A 21,383-nucleotide genomic window follows, 5' to 3' on the forward strand; every position below is an offset into this window, starting at 1 on the left:
TTCATAGACGTAGGTAACGTGAAAACCAAAAGTTTATTTCAAAAAACGCAGATAACTGTGTACGCACATTGGACCTGTGTATTGCGATGTAGCATAAGTTCTACGATAATACTAAGAGCAATAAGTTTAATGCGTGCAAAACAAAATTAAAAAAGCACATTCATTATTAGCGACGGGCAACTAAGCGCTAAGAAAGTAATTTTTACCATGCGGCTATAACACTGACCAAGTAAGGAATTGTGTAAGCCTAATGGGAGGAAACATATTTTACTACAATCATCGACGATACACATTTGTCAATACGTCATTAATTTATGGCTTGCAGATTACCGTCTTATTATTATTAAATGCTTTTGATCCTGCCACTAACTTGCATAGAAGTTCACGGCATTTGTGCTGATTAACAAAACAAAAACGTTAAACGCAATAAATATAGTTGGTAGTAGAATGATGAAAGATCGTCTGCAAGCACTCAGTGCCGAGCCTTTATCTTGTAATACTTTAGACCTGTAAGACACATGACGCCTTTTAATATGCAGATATCACGGTGTAATCTAATGCAACATTAGTTGGTTAAAAGCTTTTGTAAACTACAGCTTTCGCAATGATCTAATGTATTGATGATGACTGAACCTTTACCTGCTAAGGCCCCCTGGAATCCCGCGTTGTAGTCAGTGGCCACCTCGTTGGCGACGTAATCATCTCGGGCATCCTGGTAACCGTCGTCTTTATCCGGACCGGCAATCAAAGCCCCGTACAAAGTGTAAGGGTTGGCGCTGTTGCTGTGGAAGGAATTTCCCCAGGTGCACTCACCGGGAGGTGACGGGCAAGAGCTAGAATAGAAATTTTTCAAACTGAGTGCTTTTCGGCCAAAAAGGAGAAAAAAATGACGTGTCTGTCAGCGTGACGTCACAATCTTTATTTGTTACGCCGTTATACCTCGATCTGTGGTGTGGTTTCTTCGGAGGATTTTTTCCGTATCCGACCACGTAGCTTCTACCGCTAGATCCGAGCATATAGTGGATCTGGGATTCGGCGAATCTTCGGTAACTTCGTGCGTTCGGCATCGAAGGAATCTTAGTTGCGGCCAGCGCAATGAAAGCGGCGTTTGCTGCAAGAAGGTAAATTATCGCAAGTTATTCATAAGTTTCTCTGCTTCATACACAGAGCTATGAAAGCACATAAATTTGAAGAACTCTAACTGATAAAAGCAAACTTGTGTAGTTTCTCAGGCTTTTCTTTTCAAATGTTAATGCGTATATGGTAGTGTTTCCAATTGTTTTACCTGCGTATCTGTTTGATCCCCATTTATCAAGCCACACCAGACCCTTAGGTGTTTTGCGAGCACCTCCGCCATTCAAAAAGCGTTGGTACGCGGCTACGTGGTCTTTGTATTGCGACTCACCGGTTAAGTTAGCTATAAGAACCTGTGATGTTTAAAACATTGCTTAATTAAAGACATTGTCCAGTTCTTTAAAGTTCTTTATTCTCTTTAAAGAATAGTTTGATTAAAAGTCACAAGCGACTGCTCCTGCCAATCAAATATCCGATTTTTCCGTCAATTATCTTTACCTGTGATCCGGCTCTCTTGTCATCCCACGAGAACATATACGGAATATTTCCGCCTCCAAATTGCCTGTATTTGCTCTTCGCGTCATCCAGATATTTTCCTTCTCCAGTCGCTTTGTACAGCCACAGAGCTCCCCAGATAAGCTCATCGTTGTAACCACTGTACGATTTGTAGAATGAGTTGACATTTGGGATAGATTTGTGATAACTTCCCCTGCAAAAGTAGAATAATGATCGTAAATAAGGGAATAAAAGATAGTATAAGCCTATATAAAAAGACTACATAAGCCTAAATGCGACATAAATCTGAAGATAATATTACAAGTGTCTTAATTCTCAAATAACTTGATGATGTTAAAATTTATTAAAAACGAAATCTGCCAAAACTTGCCTGAATCGATCGGCAAACTCATAAAGGTCCTTCGCGTGTCGTACCAGCAGATCGGCGTAGGAGCTGTCTATCTCACGGAAGATGACGGAGCAGGCGGCCATGGCAGCAGCAGTCTCAGCCGCCACTTCGGAACCGGGATTGCTGCGATTGATTTTGTAACTCGGCCGTCTCATCGACATTTGCTCCGGTCGGCCCCAGTACGAATGATCGGCGTTGCCGTCTCCAACCTAAGTTGAAACGACGACATAAGCGACAGGAACAATCACAGAATCACGCTTGTTCATATCGTTGCAATCTTACCTGGCCGTAGAATTCGTATTTCGAAGGGTGAGCCTTTATAAAGTAGTCAGTGACCCATTTCAATGAGTTAAGGACGTTGCCGTATTCTCCAGAGTCTACGTAAGCATCCTTGAATTCAATCACACCCCAGGCAAGGGTGGTGACCGACCAAGCCATGGGTAAACCGAACTTGACGTGATCTCCGGCTGTATAATGATTTGAAACATTAACTGGCGTTTTCGCCTTTATTCTTACACAAATAACAAAAAATGTTATAAATACATAATACACAAATCATTCAAAAGTATTTAGTTTTTCAATCACATAAATTTACATCGTGTTAATAATGTTTTAATCCGAAGAGGACACTCACCGTCGTACCATCCTCCGGTGAGGTCACGGTTCACGTCACATCCGTCACGAAGGCCAGAATCTCCTCTCCACGGGATGCGGTTGTTTCGAGGAAGTTTCCCTGATCTCTGAGCCTCGTAGAAGAGGATGGAGAGGGAAATGACCTCGTTGTAGTCGTATGGGACTCGCTCTATACCGTCCCAGTGAAAAATGCCAAGTGTTAAAAATCTTGCTTAACTTGCGCTCTACCTTGCGGTTAAAGTTTGTCGATTTTCTTACCGTTTGGAGGTGATCGTTTAAATGATGGTCTCGTTTGGCGGGGATTGGATGGCATCCTGCCTGCAGAGCCGCTGCATCTGCTCGAGCTAAGATCCGTTCTATAATTATAGATTATTTTTGAGACCGTTGACAAAGATTTCATGTGAAAAATACGAGCTAAAATCTATTTTTATTTCTCTTACTTGGGAGCCAGAGCTGGGTTTATCCTAGAACCAGACGGTGGCTGAGCTGGACGTCTATTGTTGTTCTTGTTTTGAATTTGATTTTTTCCGCTGACAACGCGATTGCCAGAACTTTGCCTGTTTGGCGGAGTACGGTTGTTAGTAGTTTGCCTGCTCGGTGAAGGAGAACGACTGTTGGACGTTTGTCTGCTTGATGAAGGAGGGCGATTGTTGTTGTTGTTGTTATTCTGATTGTTGTTGTTGTTGCTGTTGCTGTTTCCTCTTCTTGCTTGCATTTTGAAGTATTTTAAACCTAAATGACCAAGACAAATGCTTGTTTAATCTTTATTTTTTGATACAGTGCAATACTAATATACTATGATACTTAATACATCTACAAGGTTTAAAACTTTGTCCTCACTTACCAGCCAAAGCTCCTTGGAATCCAGCGTTGTAGTCAGTGGCAACTTCGTTTGAGACAAAATCGCCGCGATCATCCGTGTATGAGTCGTCCCTGCTGGGTCCAGCAATCAGAGCACCGTACAACATATATGGGTTGGGGGCTGAGCTGTGAAATGAACCCCAGGCACATTCGGCCGGAGGTGGCGGGCAAGAGCTAAAAATCGCAATCTTTTATAGTTAGAAAGGGTTGGTTTATTCTACTTCAAGAAGGATTATGTTGGGTTAATCGTTGATTGCTGATATTTACTATCTTCGCCATTTCTTACTATACGTCACTATACCTTGATCTGTGATGAGGTTTTGTCGGGGGATTTCTTCCGTAACCGATGACGAAACTTCTGCCACTTGATCCAAGCATGTAGTGGATCTGGGATTCCGCGAATCTCCGATAACGCTGGGCGTTTGGCATCGAAGGAACCTTGCTTGCTGCCAGTGCGATGAAAGCGGCGTTTGCTGCAACAGCGGAACAAACGAGTCAAGAAAAATGACAGTACTTGTGGTTATTTACATGTTAATATCATCGCTTAAAGTTTGCTGCTCGATGGCTTTATCCTCACCTGCATAACGGTTCGATCCCCACTGATCAAGCCAAACAAGTCCTTTCGGTGTCTTATGAGCACCTCCGCCGTTGAGGAAGTTTTGGTAAGCGGCAACATGATCCTTGTACATTGAGTCGCCAGTGAAGTTGGCAAGAAGCACCTGCGTAGTTCAATAAAAGATTCTCATTAAAGAACATATCCTTGTTCTTCATGAATTTGTTCAATAAGAATGTGTTTCGACCCCGATTATAACTTCATCGTGTAACGTACCTGTGATCCGGCTCTCTTATCATCCCACGAGAACATGATCGGAGTTTCTCCTCCTCCGAACTCGACGTATTTGTTCTTTGCGTCATCGAGATACTTTCTCTCCCCTGTAGCCTTGTACAGCCACAAAGCACCCCATACGAGCTCGTCGTTATACCCGCTGTAGGATCTGTAGTAGGCGTTTACCGCAGGCATAGACAGCTGGTATTGCTCTCTGAAAGAGGTTTTGTAATTTGTTGATTTGAGAATTTACAAGTTAATTAAATAACCAATGATAGCATAAAGTTGAAAATAAATAAATATGTTTTTCTCTTAACATTAATGCACCTGAATCGATCTGCAAACTCATACAAATCTTTAGCGTGACGCACGAGCAGATCCGAGTATCCCGGGTATCTTTTTCGGAAAATCACCGAACAAGCGGCCATGGCGGCCGCGGTTTCAGCTGCCAGTTCTGTTCCTGGATTATTTCTGTCGATCTTATAGCTAGGTCTGCTCATGGTCATTTGTTCAGCCCTACCCCAGTATCCGTGATCGGCTTGACCGCTACCAACCTGAGAAAGTTTGATCAGAAACGTTATCGTAAGCTTTAAGCAAGTCGGAAACATCCTTTGCGACCGGTGTATATGATATGTGGCAGTTAATTTGTTAGCTTGTATATATATTTACCTGGCCATAAAGCTCGTATTTGGTTGGATGGGCTTTGATGAAGTAGTCAGTGACCCATTTCAATGAGTTAATAACGTTGCTGTATTCTCCAGAGTCGACGTAAGCATCCTTGAATTCAATCACACCCCAGGCAAGTGTGGTGACCGACCAAGCCATAGGAAAACCGAACTTGACGTGATCTCCGGCTGCGATTGGTATCAGTTGTTAAGTAATATAGTTGGGCAATGAATCAATAACAGCTTCTTGCTTAATGATTACAAGTTACAGGAAAGTAGGCCTACAGCAGCGCAAATGATGGATTTTAGTAGAAACGTCGAAACGTCAATAGAGCAAGTTTCAAAGTCTTTGAAATTTAAATCAGCATTTCAAAATAAACTCAAGTACAGTACAATCAAACTCATTTTGCTCACCGTCGTACCATCCTCCGGTGAGGTCACGGTTCACATCACATCCGTCACGAAGGCCAGAGTCTCCTCTCCACGGAATGCGGTTGTTTCGAGGAAGTTTCCCTGATCTCTGAGCTTCGTAGAAGAGGATGGAGAGGGAAATGACCTCGTTGTAGTCGTATGGGACTCGCTCTGGTATAGACAGAAATCTTGTAATCACTTGAGTTGATTAGTTTGGTAATTTTATCCTTTAAAAAACCACTCAGCTATATTACTGCTTAGTGCTCAAACATATGTCCCAGAAAATTGTAATCACCGTTGGGAGGGGAAGGTTTAAAAGCGGGTCTCGTTTGGCCTGGGTTAGTTGGGACTACGCCGTCCGGTCTATTGCACCTCGGAGAATTTGATGGTGATCTGTGCATGATAAGGTTTAAAATATTTCATTCTGTAGTTGTTCTAGCTTTTAGTTGCAGAGTCTTGGTTTTATTGTCCTGACCCGTCAAGTTTAATATCATGGTATCTTTTGAAATTGTTACCTGTTGTTACTGGGAGGACGTTTGTTGTTATTAGGATTCCGATTGTTGTTGTTACGATTTTGATTATTATTTTTGTTGTTGTTTTGATTTGGTCGGTTTGGATCGTTGCCTTGCTGTTCGCTTTTGCTGTTCGTTTGCGTCTACACATTAACGTATTCGTTACAGAATAGAATTAAATATGCGTGAGACAAAGCGACTTTAGTTTATCGTATTACATCTCTCTCGTGTTGTTCTCGCTCAATTTGTCGCTGTCTTTCTTCTTCTTGTCTTCTTTGTTCCCGCGCGATTTCTTCCTGACGTTTTTGCAACTCCTCTTGCCTCTGGCGATCCTTGTCCTGTTCATCGACGGAGCTTTCACGTTCACTTTCTACGTATACACGTGATTGAGACGTAAAGTATCCGTTTCTTGCTGTGGACTTCTCCTACTGTTACACCCACCAAAGTTGGTCTTAGCCACAACCCACTTACCGTTTTGTTCACTACCGCCTTGATTCTGAGACTGCTGTTGTTGATTTTGATTCTGATTCTGCCCGTTACTGAAAATTCCGCTTCCGTCGAGATCGGGAGTTTCGCCGCTCGGGCACAAAAACATCACCACTGAGAGAAAAATTGAATCAGAAAGAAAGTTATAGATAAGCATATTTACAATTATTTCGACGATAAAATACAGTGAACAACCGACCACAATATAATATACAAGACCACACCTCCAAAGTTAAAACCATCTTGAAACCAAATTTAATTAAGAAGTATCTAACTTACCTTTGGGAACGGAAGGCGAGTCCATTTCTGGTATGATGAGAAAACTGAAGTCTTCTTCTAAATTTGTGTTCCATGTGTTTGGATGGAACAAATAGACGGTACCGTCTTGCGACTTTTGACCGAGTCTTGCTTCCCAGACCTTACAATAAACATCTGCCTTAAAATTCCGATGAAATTTCGCTTGTGATAAGCGTAAACTTTCTACTTTCAAACGTAATTTTACGATTTCGTGTTATATGTGGTGAGTTTTACGAGAAGTCTACCTGAATGTTTTTGATCTGTTTGGAGAAAACGACTTTCAAAGTCCAATCGTTCATCATGTTTCGTTCGCCCTTGATCATGATGTTTGCGTTGAAGCGGAAGGCCGGTCCATTTGAAGACTTATCAACCACTTCATACCCGGCGTTTCGTATCTGAATATTGTTGCGCAGAACTGCAAAGAGAAAATGTGTACGTTAGCTGCACTAAAAACCACACTTTTCGATTGCAAATTTTTACGAATGTTGCGCGTTTCTCGCATATTTCTGCCCTAAGCTACTTACCGTTGCAATTTCCTTTGTGGCTTCTGACAGCTGCTTCATTTATTTCGACGTTGTCCGATTGGGCTGGCGCTAATGTTGTCTGGGGTGCTTTTGTTGTCGTGGTCGTCGACCTTGTCGTTTGCCTTTGGGTAGGTCTTGGTGTTGGTGGTTGTGTAATCTGCCTGGGTCTTTGGGTCGGTCTCTGGGTGGGCCGCTGCGTTGGTTTGGGTCTTTGGATTGGTTTCGATTTTTGGGTAGTTGTCGGTTTAGGGGGGTTCGTTGGCTGCGCGTTTTAGAGTGTACGGATTCGTTAAACTCTCAAACTACTGCCGTTCCAGTTTTAACACACAATATAATTCTATTCTCTATGTAACTTTGCCTATCGAGGTAACGAGGCGGTTGGTCAATAAAAAACTAACCGTGGGATCAACTTCTGACCCGTCATCGATTTTTCTTATGACGCCGGACCTTCCAACACCACTGACAACAACCTGCAATGAAAATCACATGAGTTGTCTGATATTAGATCTTTATATACACAACCAAGAAATCCTTGAAATATCCTTTCTTTTCTGCCTTACCCGATTTCGCGTAAGTACGTTGCCAGGGTTGCCGTTGTTTTTAAGAGCAAAGCAGGAAGCATTGTGAACTTGTTCCGGATAAAAGGCAACCAAAGCTGTATTTAAAATTTTTTTATATGAATCAATCATCAAGAACGGAAAATTACGAAGTAGGGTCAACCCTAGAATTAAAACTTAATTTGGTGACCCCTGGTTATCAGTTCGCAACAAGGGATGATTCATCATTGCCGAGAAATTATCAATGTATAATTGGTGCTACTACAATCATTTAACTGTTATAACCGGCAGGCTAATTAGTCACAGGTACATGGTGGTTAGCAAGGTTATAAGTATGAATACGATCATCATTGGTTATAATCAAGGCGGAAACGGTTAATAAGCGACCGCAAAATGATTTGCAGCTATTGACCGCAGAGCTTGTTAGCTTAGGCGTAAACCTATGCCATTGGCCTGAAGTAATACATCGTTGAAAGCGGGAACTTCCCATGCAATGTACTTTGCTGTCAAGGTGGTTAACCGCACTGTATGCTACTGTTATCCATTATTTTGGAACAAGCCTGTCTTTGTCAACCAATTCTTAGTTTGATCTGTACAAACGAGACATTACAACTCAGCGTTAACGATCAAGGGCGGATTTGCTTACTGGCGGTACTCATGACATTACCGGTGTGTGGTTGTTACGAACGGATTAAGTAGTTTTCGTTTAATTAGTTACGATTTCCTTGTGGAAAGGTATGTATTTTATCGGTGTGAACACCTTGTTAGAATTGATTGTTTAACCTGATCCATATTTAAAAGAACTTCTTTGTAATTTGGGTTCAACATCCGATACTTGACGGTCGTTTTCCGCACAACTAAGCACCGAAGTGATGGAAAGTGAAGCCTGTCTGTTTGAGCTTAACTTGGTATAACGAAAGCGAAAACTTAACGCGTCCGGACACTGTCAACGGTCCTTGAGACATTATTTAAAACCAACAGTGAAAGGTACCAATTAAGCTAAGAAATACCCGGGCATTTAGACAAACTCACTTCATACCTGTGTAACCCGCCATGTCGTGTATGCTTGCGTTCAACAGGACGATAGTGAACGTAAATTCTTCAAGGCCGGTTAAGTCGCTGTTATGACTTTTGCTGTTTAAACTCACGAAACGGTTACGCATGGAGACCATGTCCGAGTTCCAGGACATCACTTTGGCGTGCTCGGGAAGATTCCTGAATAAGACAAATAAAAATGTGTGTTACTTGGCCGAAAATGGAACGAATGTCGACTACTTCGTTGATTACTCACTTTGCAAACGTGAGCATGACCGACCAACCGTGATCAACAACCAAATGAGGTTTCTTGATGACGATGCGAATCACCGCACCATTCGGCCACGTGTCTACGATCTTCAAATAAACATTAAACATCATTAGAAAGTTCAAACGTGGTGCTTAAATTAGACTGTTTTCTTATCTCAATGGTAATTGTGACTTTTTTCTCCCCACCTGATAAGAATGCCTTCCGAAGTCCGGCACAGGGCATTCGTTTTGTACCGATTGAGCTGTAAAAAAGTTAAAGGTTACGCAATGTTTTGGTAAAGCGTAAAAGTGTTTCAAAGTTGAATTTTAAGGAGTAATTTTTACATGCGACCGTTTGAAGTCTTATCTGTCAGGAGGGGCAGATTTACGGAGGTGAAATTTATCAACAAACACTTTTATCGACAGATCTCTTGTGATGGGGCAAGTACAAATTTTAATTTTCACGGCACTCCCCCTAACAGGGCCAATCCTGCTAAAATCTGGCAAATTTTGTAGTATTATTAAACAACTTTAGGTATCTGATTAAGTCGGAAAATCCCCGAACTAAACAGCGATTTTGTTGTTATACCTTATTCAAAAAAAAACTAAAACATTTTGCCCACTCTTTCAATTACCGTGCCCGAAGCGGAACAAAGCTGCCACTTTCTTATTTATCGATGATTTTTTGCGATAATTGTGCAAAAGATAAATTACCTTTAGCATAAGTAATCGTTATTTTGCACCCAACTCAGAAATTAGTTTCACCAACTCGTACAGTTTAGAGTGCAAGCGTTCACGGTTAAGATAGGATCAGAACTGCCTAATTTTTTTATTCGATATATTTTCAACCTGGTCTGGTCGTGGTTGGAACGGTAGCTGGAAGTGTCGTTGTGGTTGTACGTGCTGTGGTTGTCAGTCTTGTAGTGGTTGGCTTTCTGGTTGTGGTGGTTCTTCTCGTAGTGGTTGGTCTTCTGGTTGTGGTGGTTCTTCTCGTAGTTGTTGGTCTTCTGGTTGTAGTGGTTCTTCTTGTGGTTTGTGGTCTTCTGGTGGTGGCTGGTCTTGTGTTGGTCACTCGTGATCTAAAACAAGATCATGGTTTAATTTCTATAAAAGTTGTATAAATACTTGCCAATTTCAGAGTGGGTTTTTCATGTTGATACATTGCACGAGAAACCTGATAACTCTCTTACCTAGCACAGCTCGTTCTGACTCCACTCCAGGTGCATCTGTTCCTTTCACATCTAGAACAATGCCGCAGAAAACCGGTCAAATAGGCATTGGATTCACGGTTGATATCACAAATTGTTGTAAATTATAGAAGTATATTGACTGTATAAGTCCAACGTCTTTCAGAGACAGTTTGTATATATACTGTATACACGTTATTTTGTGGGATGATTATATTGACATCAGAAGTTGCACTTTCAGTTACCTGCAAGTTCTTCTTTGACCAAGTGGGTTGCTCAGCCTTGTACCGGTCGGGCATGAGAAGTAGCAGGTTGAGCCCTGGCGCCGCCCCCGGGAACACCTGGAGAGAAACGTGAAACAATTAAACTCAATTAAGAATTAAAACTAACTATCTTTCTCGTGGTTTCACTTTTATGTGACCTGTTTGTTTACAAGCATCTACTAATTGACATATACTTAAAGTCAAGTTGTATTCGTTGTCAGACAAGCTTTAAAATGTTTTAGTTTCTTGACACGTTTTCTCACGCTCACCTAACTCGAAGGTTGGACGGAATAGTCAGAGATGAACATTCACTCGCTCTCGCTGTAAAGATATGAATTTTTGGTCATATTATACGGTGGCGTATATTAGGGCCTTAATTTTAAGATTGTTTACTGGCAAAATATTAATTAATTGCACATCGTAAAGAATACAACACAAAACAAATAAACCAACATAAGGTTAGTATAAGCGACCATTTAAATTGGTTATGAATCTCATGAGTTTAAACGAATTTCCGTTTAAATGAGTAAAAGTTACTGTATATCAATTTTAAACAAAAGTATTCTTCATTATACCTGCCGGTGTTGGACGTGGTGTCGTTGTGGTTCGTCGCGTTGTTGTCACGAGTCTGAAATTATTATAATTTCTGTTAAAAGGTCCGCCCGTCTACTGTTATATCCGAAATTAATACGTGATATTTCCGTGGATATTTTAATTCTACTTGTATTCTATTTTCGTATTTTCCCAAATTTGAATCGATGTTTCTTTAAATTTCAAGCAACAAAGACGGTTGACACTTTCGCTGGTTTTTTGTGTATTTGTAATGTCACCTTGTTGTTGTGGTCGCCGAACAATAATTTTCTCTGCCCGTCCAAAAACAACGGTTACCGTAGCATCTGTTGATGAATTAAGTAACAGAAAAAAATATTAAACTTTGTGAGAGATCCACAAGAAATCAAAAGTTCAAAGTTCACGCATAATCATCACAGATAAGTCTCTGTAAAGTGCTCGTCAGTTAGTAAAAACTACAATAACAACCAAACAGACCGGTTTACATTGTAAACAAAGACTCGTGTTTAGTTGAATTTACAGGTACTTGAGGTCTAGCTCTTACCTGCAAATTCTCATATCTCCATCTGGGTTAGTGAGTCCGTAACCATAGGAACATCGATAGAAACATCGCGAACCGCGCGATCTTGCCTTCGAACATCTGCATCACGTCATACATCAATAAATTGTTAGTGGAAACAGTAATGAAAGTAACGAAAATGACCAAAACTGTAGAGTGTTTAGTCGTTAAACTTACGAATATTCCAGAATATTTGTTTTTCGCAGCCGGGGGCATTGTTGGCCTTTCGACGCTGAAAAAATAATATAAAGTATTTTATAAACTCCAGAAAAACTATTTTAGCCTTCAGCGGAGAGTATACTGAAAATCACTGGGTGCAATTTATAATTTACGACGGTTATGTTTTTTGTTTTCTTTGCCACAGTTTAGCTGGAGGCATTGCGTCACGCGTATTCGGTAACCTGATAATTTTGCAAACCTGTTTACTTTGTTTTATAAATATTTTGTTGTAAACATTTTACTTACCGTAAACAAAACAGAGCAAAACAAAAAAAGACAAGAATATCCTTTTCAAAGTCATCACGACCTGAATTACTAATAAATATAAATTCTGCAAGAAATATATGATTTATCTTCAAATACTAATTTATCAACGTAAAGTTTTTATGCCTAAATTTTTATCCAAACCTAAATTTTTTTCCACAATTAATTCAACCTTCTCTTTTCTCTGCCTTACAATAATCGCGTTCCTCAGAACGATGGTTGATTTCTGAAATCTCTTGCGTGCAATCGTGTCTTTTATAACGTCGTGTCAATCCGTGACTCAACGAGTTATATGCGCTGGCTCATACTCTGCTTACGTAACAGACTAATGCTTTAGCCTTTTTCTCATTTTCACAGGCGGGATTTTCCCTGGTAAGCGTCAGAGTTGAGGCTTTAAATTTGTTTAAAATCTTGATCAACCACAAATAGGAAATTTTAGTGAATCGTTAAAGCGCTTTGATTCACCCAAGCTTTTGGGCGTTATCTGATATAACTCTTATGCTCATTTTTGCGATATCTTCTCTTTAAATCGGGATTTATTTTGTAAAAAGTGTGCCATAGTTATTTTTATCCTGACATTTATAACTTTCTTTTTTATTTTTTCAATTTCCGATTATAAGTGACAGCATGGCACCATATCCAATGCACGCTTTTTCAAATGGTATATACTATATAGCATCACTATCACACATTATTACGTCACAAAAGGGTAGCATTTTATTGCCGTATACGGTCAATTTCACCCTTTCATAGAATTTGTTAATTAATGAGGTAAAGTTGGCGCAAAATTCGAAAAACAGGATTTGCGTTTCCGGTCTTGGTAACCTTTGGTCATTACGCATATACCTGATCTTGCATGTTACGTCATAAACGTGGGAGGAAACGTCATATTTTGAAAGTTATCCGTGACCAATAAGTGAACGCCCGGCTAATTATCCAGTTAATTTTAGGACAAATTTTTTAACTTGAGACAATGGCATTACATGAAATCAAATTTTGCTAATCACTCATCACCAATTAGTAATCAAGAAAAATTTAATGAGTTAAAAGATTAATTTTATTTCCTTTCTGTAAGTCATTTCGCTTGAGGAAGATAAATCACTTTAACATCAGCGCTACAGTGTGATAAATCCTTGTAATCTGGCAAAAGTTATGACTTGTCATGGGAGTGGCTTTGGACCACGCCTTAAATTAGATTGCGTCATCCATTGTCAGATTCAAAACGACACAGTTTCGTTGAGATGTGAAAATAATAACATCTTTTAACTTTCTCATTGAGTTTCCGATTTCCGAAAGGCGATCACGTGATGTGGATGCATTTGAGTAGTTGCTTTACTAGTTGCTCGGATTATATCAAGCTACTTTGCAGTGATATAACTAAATAAGGTTTTATTGCCAAAAGTTTGTTGTTTTGAAATATTTTTTCAAAACAAACACATAGTGATGATTCAGAATCATATTTCAAAACTCAGCTGTGCACGACACTTAAATTAGATCAAATTTCTTTATCCCTTGAGGCCATATTTAGTCACACTTGCATTATGACAAACGACTTTGGTCCCATCGTCACTCTTCTTTTGCCAAATGCCTTCAATTGCAGCCTCCAAAACATTTCTATTTATAGAAGTGAAAGTGTTTTAAATAATAATATTTTTTTTCGCCAACACCGGAACCGAATGCGAAATATCCACAGACAGATTTGCTGCAGATCGTTATATATTCATTGACATGTTTTTCCAAACCGAACTGAAATAACACGAGACAGATGGTAATGCCAAAAGGAAATTGCCCTAGAAACCGGGGCCTTTTGCTATTTCTTTGTTTGGTCACATCATGTTAAATTGATCGGGTCTGTCTGCACCGTTGAAATTTCCTTAATGAATTCGGGGAATTGCCGAGTACTGGAACCTTTAATGAGTCGGTAACAATTTCAAAAGTTTTTAAATGCTTTTAAAAATCTTTGTCGCGCGAGTTCTTGTGAATCGGTCACGTGATTTTGTTTTTACCGTCACGTGACCGTCTCCCAGACAGTTCTGTTTATATAAACTGCGCAACTAAATTACCGGACATGTCTCATGTAGTATCATTGTTATGTTTGGCAATTTTTCATTTTGCCTTGAATAACATTTCCTGTTTACATTATACAATAATCTTTTTTCGAAATTTTCAAATGCACTAAAATTTGAAAATGACGTCATACTATAAGTTTGGCACATGATGTGAGCAAAAGACAAATGACGTGTCACGCTGCAAGGAAATGTTGTGGCATTTGACGCTTCTTTAATTCAGCGGAGTAAACTTTAGTTAACTTTCAAAGCGTGACATTTTATAGTGGTTTGGGATATTCGGTTGCATTTTGCAATGTTAAAACATGCAACGATTAACTTTTTCTTACTGCTGGAAAGAGCAATCGTTTTCAAAATAGATTTCTTTACGTTCTATTTTCTGTAACATACCAGATGAATAGAATCCAACATCTGCCATTTAAGCATGTTTTGGCCGCTGCTAATTTCTAAGTCTAGAATAGTTAGACATGTTTAGAAAATATATAAAGTTGCTGATTATATAAAGCTGTTGGACATTAAAGTGTCTTGTCTTACGCTTTCCTTTGCCAACTGGGTTACAACGCAGAACCAATCACGCTACAGAAAGTTGTTGGTCACATTTTCTCGAATTTAAATTTTAAAGTAAAACTTAAATCGCACTTTGAAATTTCACGACAGACCTTCTTAAGCGAAACCATATTTAGGTCTAAATGAGCTTGCGTCCAAAAGGAAATCCTATGGCACGGTATACGCTAACTTTTTTTGCTTGTTTTAATGAGATAGACAAGCAAAGAAGATTTCCTTTTAGCTCCGAGCGGTCTACCAGAATACGTCATACGCGTAATTATTACAACACAGTCGAGGTATAAAGTTGACGCATCAACCACTGGTGCAAAAACATAACACTAAGTTTCCTTTCAGACATGCTGTCTCATAGCATTTACCACAGAGCTGAGGTATTTTGAGCGATGTTTTATTCAGCGTACGTCAGTCACGTCACGTAATCTGTTACATACTTAAAATGTGACAACGCAACGATGTTCTTGGCACATTCTCCCATGTCTGTGTTTGGTACATGTTTCACGTGCGCGACCTAGCGTCGGAAAATCAACATCGAGTCTTTTGAGACGCACACGCTTGGTGGCAGCAGATGCCGTTTCCCATCTCACCGTTCAGGTTCCTTGCGGCACAACTTTGCACTTCCTTGCAAAAAACACAGTTATAACAAGCACTGTTCGAAACTGCTTTATAATAAAAACGTTTACCCTATTAAGTTTTGGTTTAGTCCAACTGGAATATTAATTCCATTTAGGTCATCTCAGTTCCAAACTTTCGGACGCTTTTGCATGCGAAACGTTAACTTTAAAGGTGTGAGGCCACCACAGTTCTTTTCAAATTACCGTTTTGTACAATATAAGTAATGTAGGTTACTTACTGCTTAATTCCATGTACTGTAATTACACCAGCAAGGAGTTATATTGTTGAGTCATCGGTCGTTTTTAGTTGCTGATACTCAACCTGGAAATACATCAAAGAGCATGGACAATTAATCAAACTGCCACAACTAATTTGCTTCGAGTGATATTTTTGCAATTGGAGCTCAAACAAGCCACGGACAAGTTTAACTATGCTTCAATATTTAAACATATGATGTCTATGACCGTACCTCACCACAGCATTGCCGGCAGCTGCAACATGCTCCTGGGATAAAATGGCAAACAAAATAAGCACTCATCAAAAACAAACCAAAAGAGTTCAGTTGAAGGATTATTAAGCAAATATCAACTCCGAGAAGTAATTTTGTTGAATGATAAGGGATAACATTTGTGGACGTGGATAAGGTTATTGCAGCTAAGACATCTCGGTAAATCGCGCCGATCGATATCGCTGCTGCGACGATGCAGCAAATAATATGTGTGTTGATCTGAAAAGTTGGAACGATATTAATGGCTGCAGTTGTGATTAATTTTATGTAGAAGCCATTAAAACAAATACTGATAATAAGTTGACCACACAACATGAACAGAGATCTTCATCGTTATAAAAAAATGGAGCAAAACTGTAAATTTCAAATACAAGTTAGGCTATGTTGCTTATGTTATCGCTTGATTCTTCAGGAAAGATCGCTTGATATATTGTCTTGGAAACCTAGCTGCGATTGTTGTCAGCTATGTGCTATACTCTTTATTGATTTGTTGTAGGCCTACAGCAACATTCAACAACTTATGCTTGTATCACATCAGAATATCTTTACGTCATGTAGCCTACTTTAGCAGAAACTCACCAAACATACAGTTGCCTTTTTTCCACAGCCAATGCACAGTCCGAGCACACGGGCGGTCATTGCCTATGAGAGAAATAGTAATCAAAGTTCTTTAAGTTCTTTGCCGATATTACGTCAACTATTATCAGGAGTTGTTGATAGAAGATTTTAAGACAAACTTTGGCTATGTTTTAGGCCTGCATTACCGTTAGTCCAGGAATTGTTGGTACATTAGAGAAAAATTCTTCCAAGCCCTGACCGTGATAAATGTGAGTGTTCTCCAATGCTGTTGCGACACCGAACCCTTTCAGAATGACGCAAATTACTGCCAACGTCATTTCAATCAACTGTAATAGTAGTAAATATATTTTGTAAGAAAATAATAACGCTTTATGTTGCGTTAAAACATGTAGGAGGACGTAAGCATAAGCAGGACGCACGTCACAGGCGGCATTGTATACACTCACTGTAAAAGAATGTTTGTAAAACACTGAAATAAGCATTGATGTTTCTCAACGTTTATAGATGGAACGTAAACAAAGCAAAACTGAAAATGTGAAAAACATATGTTTAGGTTATTCTTACCGCTAGAACAAGAACAACCTTGGCAACCTTCATTTTGATTTTTGTAGTTTTTCGTTTACAAATCGCTCAAGATGTAAATGTACCGCCAGGATTTGCACAGAAAATAACTAGTTTCACACTTTGTAGCAAAAATTGCAAAAGCCAAACCTAAAATATTACTTGATCGTATTGTTATAATATCATGTCCTAGACCTCATTCTCTAAATTGCTTAACCTTGAACTCTTAAAACCTAAAACAACTGAACTTTGTATTTTTTATTTGCATTACAAGTTATAAACTTTTTATTCTGTTTAAACTATTCGTTGTACCGGATCTTAACAACACTGCGTATCTGGTTTAATAGCTCAAAGATTTTTATTACCTGAGGCAACATACCTTTCTTGGTCTGTCAAACTTGATCTACAAGTAGCTTATCAATAGATTTCACAAGATTTTTTGCTACAGTAGTTTTGTGGGATTGGTGTCACGATATTTATTGGAAAATAAAAAACACTACTTGCATGTGAGTTTTGGTGAAACATAAATTTTCTTATTCGTAGATGATAGTGTTTTGCTGATTACAACAACTTTTGCTGCAGCCAGTTTGTACCTAAAAGCTTCCTATAAGAACGAGTTATGTTTGAAACGGTATATACTCAATCTAATCACAAAAGCGAAGTAAATTTCATGTTAAAACCAACGAACGTTATTCTTTTGTAATATTTATTGTTATTGTAACGAAATGCTGCATCAGTGATATACCAGGCCAATTCTTCATTCACGGTAAACCATGACAACAAACAAACTTGAGTTAAGGTCTCGATAGTAACGAAATTTATTTCACGAACTAAAGCGACATAGCAACCATACATTAGTATTGTTTTCAATGTTTATACTTTATATTATTAAGTGTGAGAAATGTACGATAGGAGAACAATGAAAGGTTTTAATGTGGGAATAGCAATAATTGCGTTAAAGCACTCAGATTAAAAAATGCGTTAAAATAGTCAGAAGACTGTGTGAACATAACGATGTATCGACAAAGACAATTTCTGCCAGCACACATAGGCATGGTTATACAGAATTTTTGTATTAAAAAGTAAGTTAAAAAATGAAAGGAATTATAAAAATTAGAAGTTGTTTGGTCCAACACCTTGACAAATTTTTGGTCGATCTCGAGAAAAACCAAGACAAAGTTTAGCTAAACACAACGTTAGACTTATAAACAGCCGAGTTTATGGAAGGTACTGCATAATTTTAAAAGCGACATTTTTTGCTGGACTTCAGAAGAAAGTTTCCTCATATTTTTGTTTTTAGGACACTGTTGTCGGATATTGTTGATAATTTTGCATTGGGTAGTGCGCAACTTGCGGCTGCAACACACAAATAATTACTATACTTAAAAAAATACAGCAACTGTTGGTTCACCTGAAGGTTGCTATACAGAATCCTACCTGTTGCATTCCGCAGCAACAAGCACAGCAATTGTTTGGCGACGAGCGACATCCAAAGAAAGTGCTGATGATCAGAAGATTAAATGCTACGAAGCCCAATGCAGCCAGTACAATATGGAGCCACGTGATAATTGGTCCATTACCTTCACCAATCCCATTCTGTCAAGAGAAAATGAGTCAATCCGACTTATCAGCAAGTTTATGCCTGAGACGAAAATGATATTCCAACGGATTATACAAAAAGCAAATTGGCGCACAATCTCAAAACGGTTTGAAATAGTTGCTCGGTTGTTTCGATTGTATCACGATTTTTCAACCATGCTAAACTTAACGCTGTTGCCAATTCCAATTCGTTTCACTTTAAAATTTTAAACCTGCTTTTTATGTTTCTATTTAATTCCTAATTATCACGCTATTGGATTTGAAAGAAAAATTAATCATTTTGAATTCGGCACAAAAATCAAGAATAGTTGTCTGGCTATACAATATAGACCAAAAAAAATACGGTTACTTATGTTGTTGGCTGAAACTTAAACCAACAACATATTTTTGATGGTCAACACTTTCTACAATATTCGTTTATAAGTTTTATTGTACAGTTCATATTCTTGCTCATACATAGGCTAGTATTTCTCGGAATTTTCAAAAAAGTTTTCAAGTGACAATCACATGAACCTTTTCTACTAAACTCGATCAACCGGCATGAATGTTCAAAAATCTAACAAAATCTGTAATTATTTTCTCAGTCTTGCTTTTATGTCTATAGTTAGGCAAAACTCTGCCATAAATGACTTACTATCAATGTTACTGCAGCCACGAGGGAACCTGAAAAAGTTAGTATCAGTGATAGAACAGCACCGACAATACCGAACCCGATGTGGCAGTTCACCTGAGAAAAAGTATACTTATGCTTGAGATAAAGGCTTTATTACTATTACTCACTCTATCACTGTACAGTACAGTAAATGATAACGAATAATGGCAGACATGACTTATTTACAGAGTTAGTTTGTAAAGTTATCGAAACGGTATAAAGTGCAAGTTATGACAAAACGCTTGAATAACCAAGCAAATTGAAGTCCTTCTACCACCAGCAGCTGTGGCCAAAGCACCGGCAACGAGAATCTACAGAAACAAAGGCAACAAATATTCGGTAAGAATTTCAATTTGAAGTTTCAATGGCTACTCATGATTAAACAAAATACTAGGAAAAGTTTTTCGGGGAATTTTTTGACGTTTTCTATTCTGTAGATGACATCTTTAAGGTGATTTAAAAGTAAAAAATAAATTTGAAACACTATCATACCCAAACTCCACACCATATTCCAGAACCAAAGTTGTAAAATGTGTAACCATACAACTCAGCAACACTTGCAGTAACTATTATTGTGCTGCCGGCAATACGAATTATTTCAGTAGATGTAACGGTGAACAAGACGACAATGGCTACTCCGATGATGATGCAGATAATAGCTACGATGATTTCTATAATCTATACATCGATTTTGTAGAGATTTGTATAGTTTATTAAGTTTGACATTACTTTAAAGCATACAGTCATCTAATTTAAAACATACTGCTCGGTCAATTTAAAGGGTGTAGGTTTCAAATTCTACACTACTTTTACGCCATAACTATTAGACCAACTTATAGCAGAGTAAACCTTCTTTTACACGTTTGTGACGCCCACCTTTTAATGGCTACTTACCCCAAGTATCTTGATGACGTTTCTGTTCCTAATTTCTGGTTCGACAGCTGGTATGCTTTGAAAGGATGACATGTTTGTTTCAAAGCAAACTTTGTATTCGAAGTGCTACTAAGTTCTACATAAACAGCGGGCAAAACACAATCAATAGAAATAAGCTTACAAAAAATTGAAAAAGACTACGTGAAAATTATGATAGCCTTAAATTGATAAATGTTTTACTTGGAAACAAACTTCCAACTATAAGTTCTCCAGGGCAAGCACATTTCCTACATTTGAGCTGCTCCGGAATTTTTATGAAGTTTTACGAATCAGACATGATCATGCATGCAAGACTAGCATACCTAGCCACCGTTATCTTTGCAGTAAACATTCTGTTAAAACATAAACGGTTTTTATTGAAATACAGCTGATTATCATGAAGACAAATTTGTGATTTGAAAACGAGGTGGTTTCCATTTGTATTGTTATTACTAATTTAAAGAGTTATGATGTTATTTTTTCACATCCAGAAAATGCTGATCACTTTGATCGACACAAATAACTGTACATCCTCAAATTGCTTTCACCATCCAATATTCTAACAAAACAACAAAAGTCAATCATTCTTTGAAGCTCAGACTAACATCACAGAAATCATTGATTGATTCTTGGATATTTGGAAACGTAACGGCCTTATATCATACTTTTGCTGTAACCCAAGGATCACCAAACTGCGGCCCGCGAGATTAATTTGTCCTACCTCACTGAATCACAAATGAGCTTATTGTATGGCAGCTTATTGATCAAAGTGGGAATTTGGCCCGCGATCGTCAGTATTCATGATAATCTGGCTTTTCGTGAAAAAAGTTTGGTGACGCCTGGTCTAACCTAACGCACCACAGCATGAAAGAAAAGTTATATCATTTGTTTGCTTAATCCGGCCGTTTGTTTGTTTAAAAGAGCTTCGAACATTTCCTCCAAAAGATTTATTTTTTGCAAAAGTTGAAAAGCTTTGAAACGTTTTCTTGTGTAGTAACTATCGCCGCTGACCAACTGCTTAAACTCTTCAAACAATTGTCAATTCTAAAACTCACAAACGCGGTATAACAGCACAAAGAGCTTTGGTAGTTTTGCTGTTTGTTTTTGATATTCTACAAATGTTACGCCACAAAGATCAATATTATTTAGCTCAACTTTAATCGATAGAGAAGTTGTGCAATGAGAAATATACGTATATGGTTATAACCGTGAATTCCCTTTCGTGTTTATCCAG

At 38.6% G+C, this 21,383-nt stretch overlaps 3 protein-coding genes across 4 annotated transcripts; all 3 read right to left on the reverse strand.

Annotated features, from left to right (window-relative positions):
- Positions 1 to 14: 14 nt before the first annotated feature.
- Positions 15 to 12,171, reverse strand: LOC143463513 (uncharacterized). The gene is made up of 38 exons (XM_076962010.1): positions 12,079 to 12,171; positions 11,791 to 11,845; positions 11,599 to 11,694; positions 11,315 to 11,380; positions 11,060 to 11,112; positions 10,754 to 10,805; positions 10,467 to 10,562; positions 10,225 to 10,275; positions 9,884 to 10,113; positions 9,242 to 9,297; positions 9,042 to 9,142; positions 8,790 to 8,965; positions 7,754 to 7,848; positions 7,592 to 7,663; positions 7,194 to 7,455; positions 6,915 to 7,084; positions 6,652 to 6,790; positions 6,358 to 6,486; positions 6,105 to 6,256; positions 5,890 to 6,029; positions 5,670 to 5,767; positions 5,378 to 5,545; positions 4,968 to 5,152; positions 4,626 to 4,852; positions 4,302 to 4,512; positions 4,050 to 4,191; positions 3,774 to 3,945; positions 3,456 to 3,646; positions 3,052 to 3,343; positions 2,870 to 2,967; positions 2,613 to 2,780; positions 2,261 to 2,445; positions 1,961 to 2,187; positions 1,573 to 1,783; positions 1,286 to 1,427; positions 940 to 1,111; positions 640 to 833; positions 15 to 507 (listed from the first exon to the last, which is right to left on the reverse strand). The coding sequence occupies exons 1-38, from the start codon at positions 12,131 to 12,133 to the stop codon at positions 473 to 475; spliced, it is 5,364 nt and encodes a 1,787-aa protein (XP_076818125.1). The 5' UTR covers positions 12,134 to 12,171; the 3' UTR covers positions 15 to 472.
- A 2,927-nt stretch (positions 12,172 to 15,098) lies between these two features.
- On the reverse strand, positions 15,099 to 17,609 carry LOC143463421 (uncharacterized). The gene is made up of 6 exons (XM_076961885.1): positions 16,990 to 17,609; positions 16,611 to 16,751; positions 16,426 to 16,488; positions 15,808 to 16,065; positions 15,577 to 15,659; positions 15,099 to 15,344 (listed from the first exon to the last, which is right to left on the reverse strand). Exons 1-5 carry the CDS (start codon positions 17,020 to 17,022, stop codon positions 15,615 to 15,617), a joined length of 540 nt encoding a protein of 179 aa, XP_076818000.1. The 5' UTR covers positions 17,023 to 17,609; the 3' UTR covers positions 15,099 to 15,344; positions 15,577 to 15,614.
- A 168-nt stretch (positions 17,610 to 17,777) lies between these two features.
- LOC143463420 (uncharacterized) lies at positions 17,778 to 20,882 on the reverse strand. 2 transcript variants are annotated; one of them, XM_076961883.1, is made up of 7 exons: positions 20,351 to 20,882; positions 20,132 to 20,246; positions 19,730 to 19,915; positions 19,489 to 19,548; positions 19,220 to 19,312; positions 18,424 to 18,582; positions 17,778 to 18,342 (listed from the first exon to the last, which is right to left on the reverse strand). In XM_076961883.1, the coding sequence occupies exons 2-7, from the start codon at positions 20,201 to 20,203 to the stop codon at positions 18,283 to 18,285; spliced, it is 630 nt and encodes a 209-aa protein (XP_076817998.1). In that variant the 5' UTR covers positions 20,204 to 20,246; positions 20,351 to 20,882; the 3' UTR covers positions 17,778 to 18,282. The 2 variants fall into 2 exon arrangements, with proteins under 2 accessions (XP_076817998.1, XP_076817997.1); XM_076961882.1 differs by having other exon boundaries at positions 20,132 to 20,882.
- Positions 20,883 to 21,383: the final 501 nt, after the last annotated feature.

This window comes from Clavelina lepadiformis, chromosome 6 (assembly GCF_947623445.1).
Source record: "Clavelina lepadiformis chromosome 6, kaClaLepa1.1, whole genome shotgun sequence".
NCBI classification, from domain to species: domain Eukaryota; kingdom Metazoa; phylum Chordata; class Ascidiacea; order Aplousobranchia; family Clavelinidae; genus Clavelina; species Clavelina lepadiformis.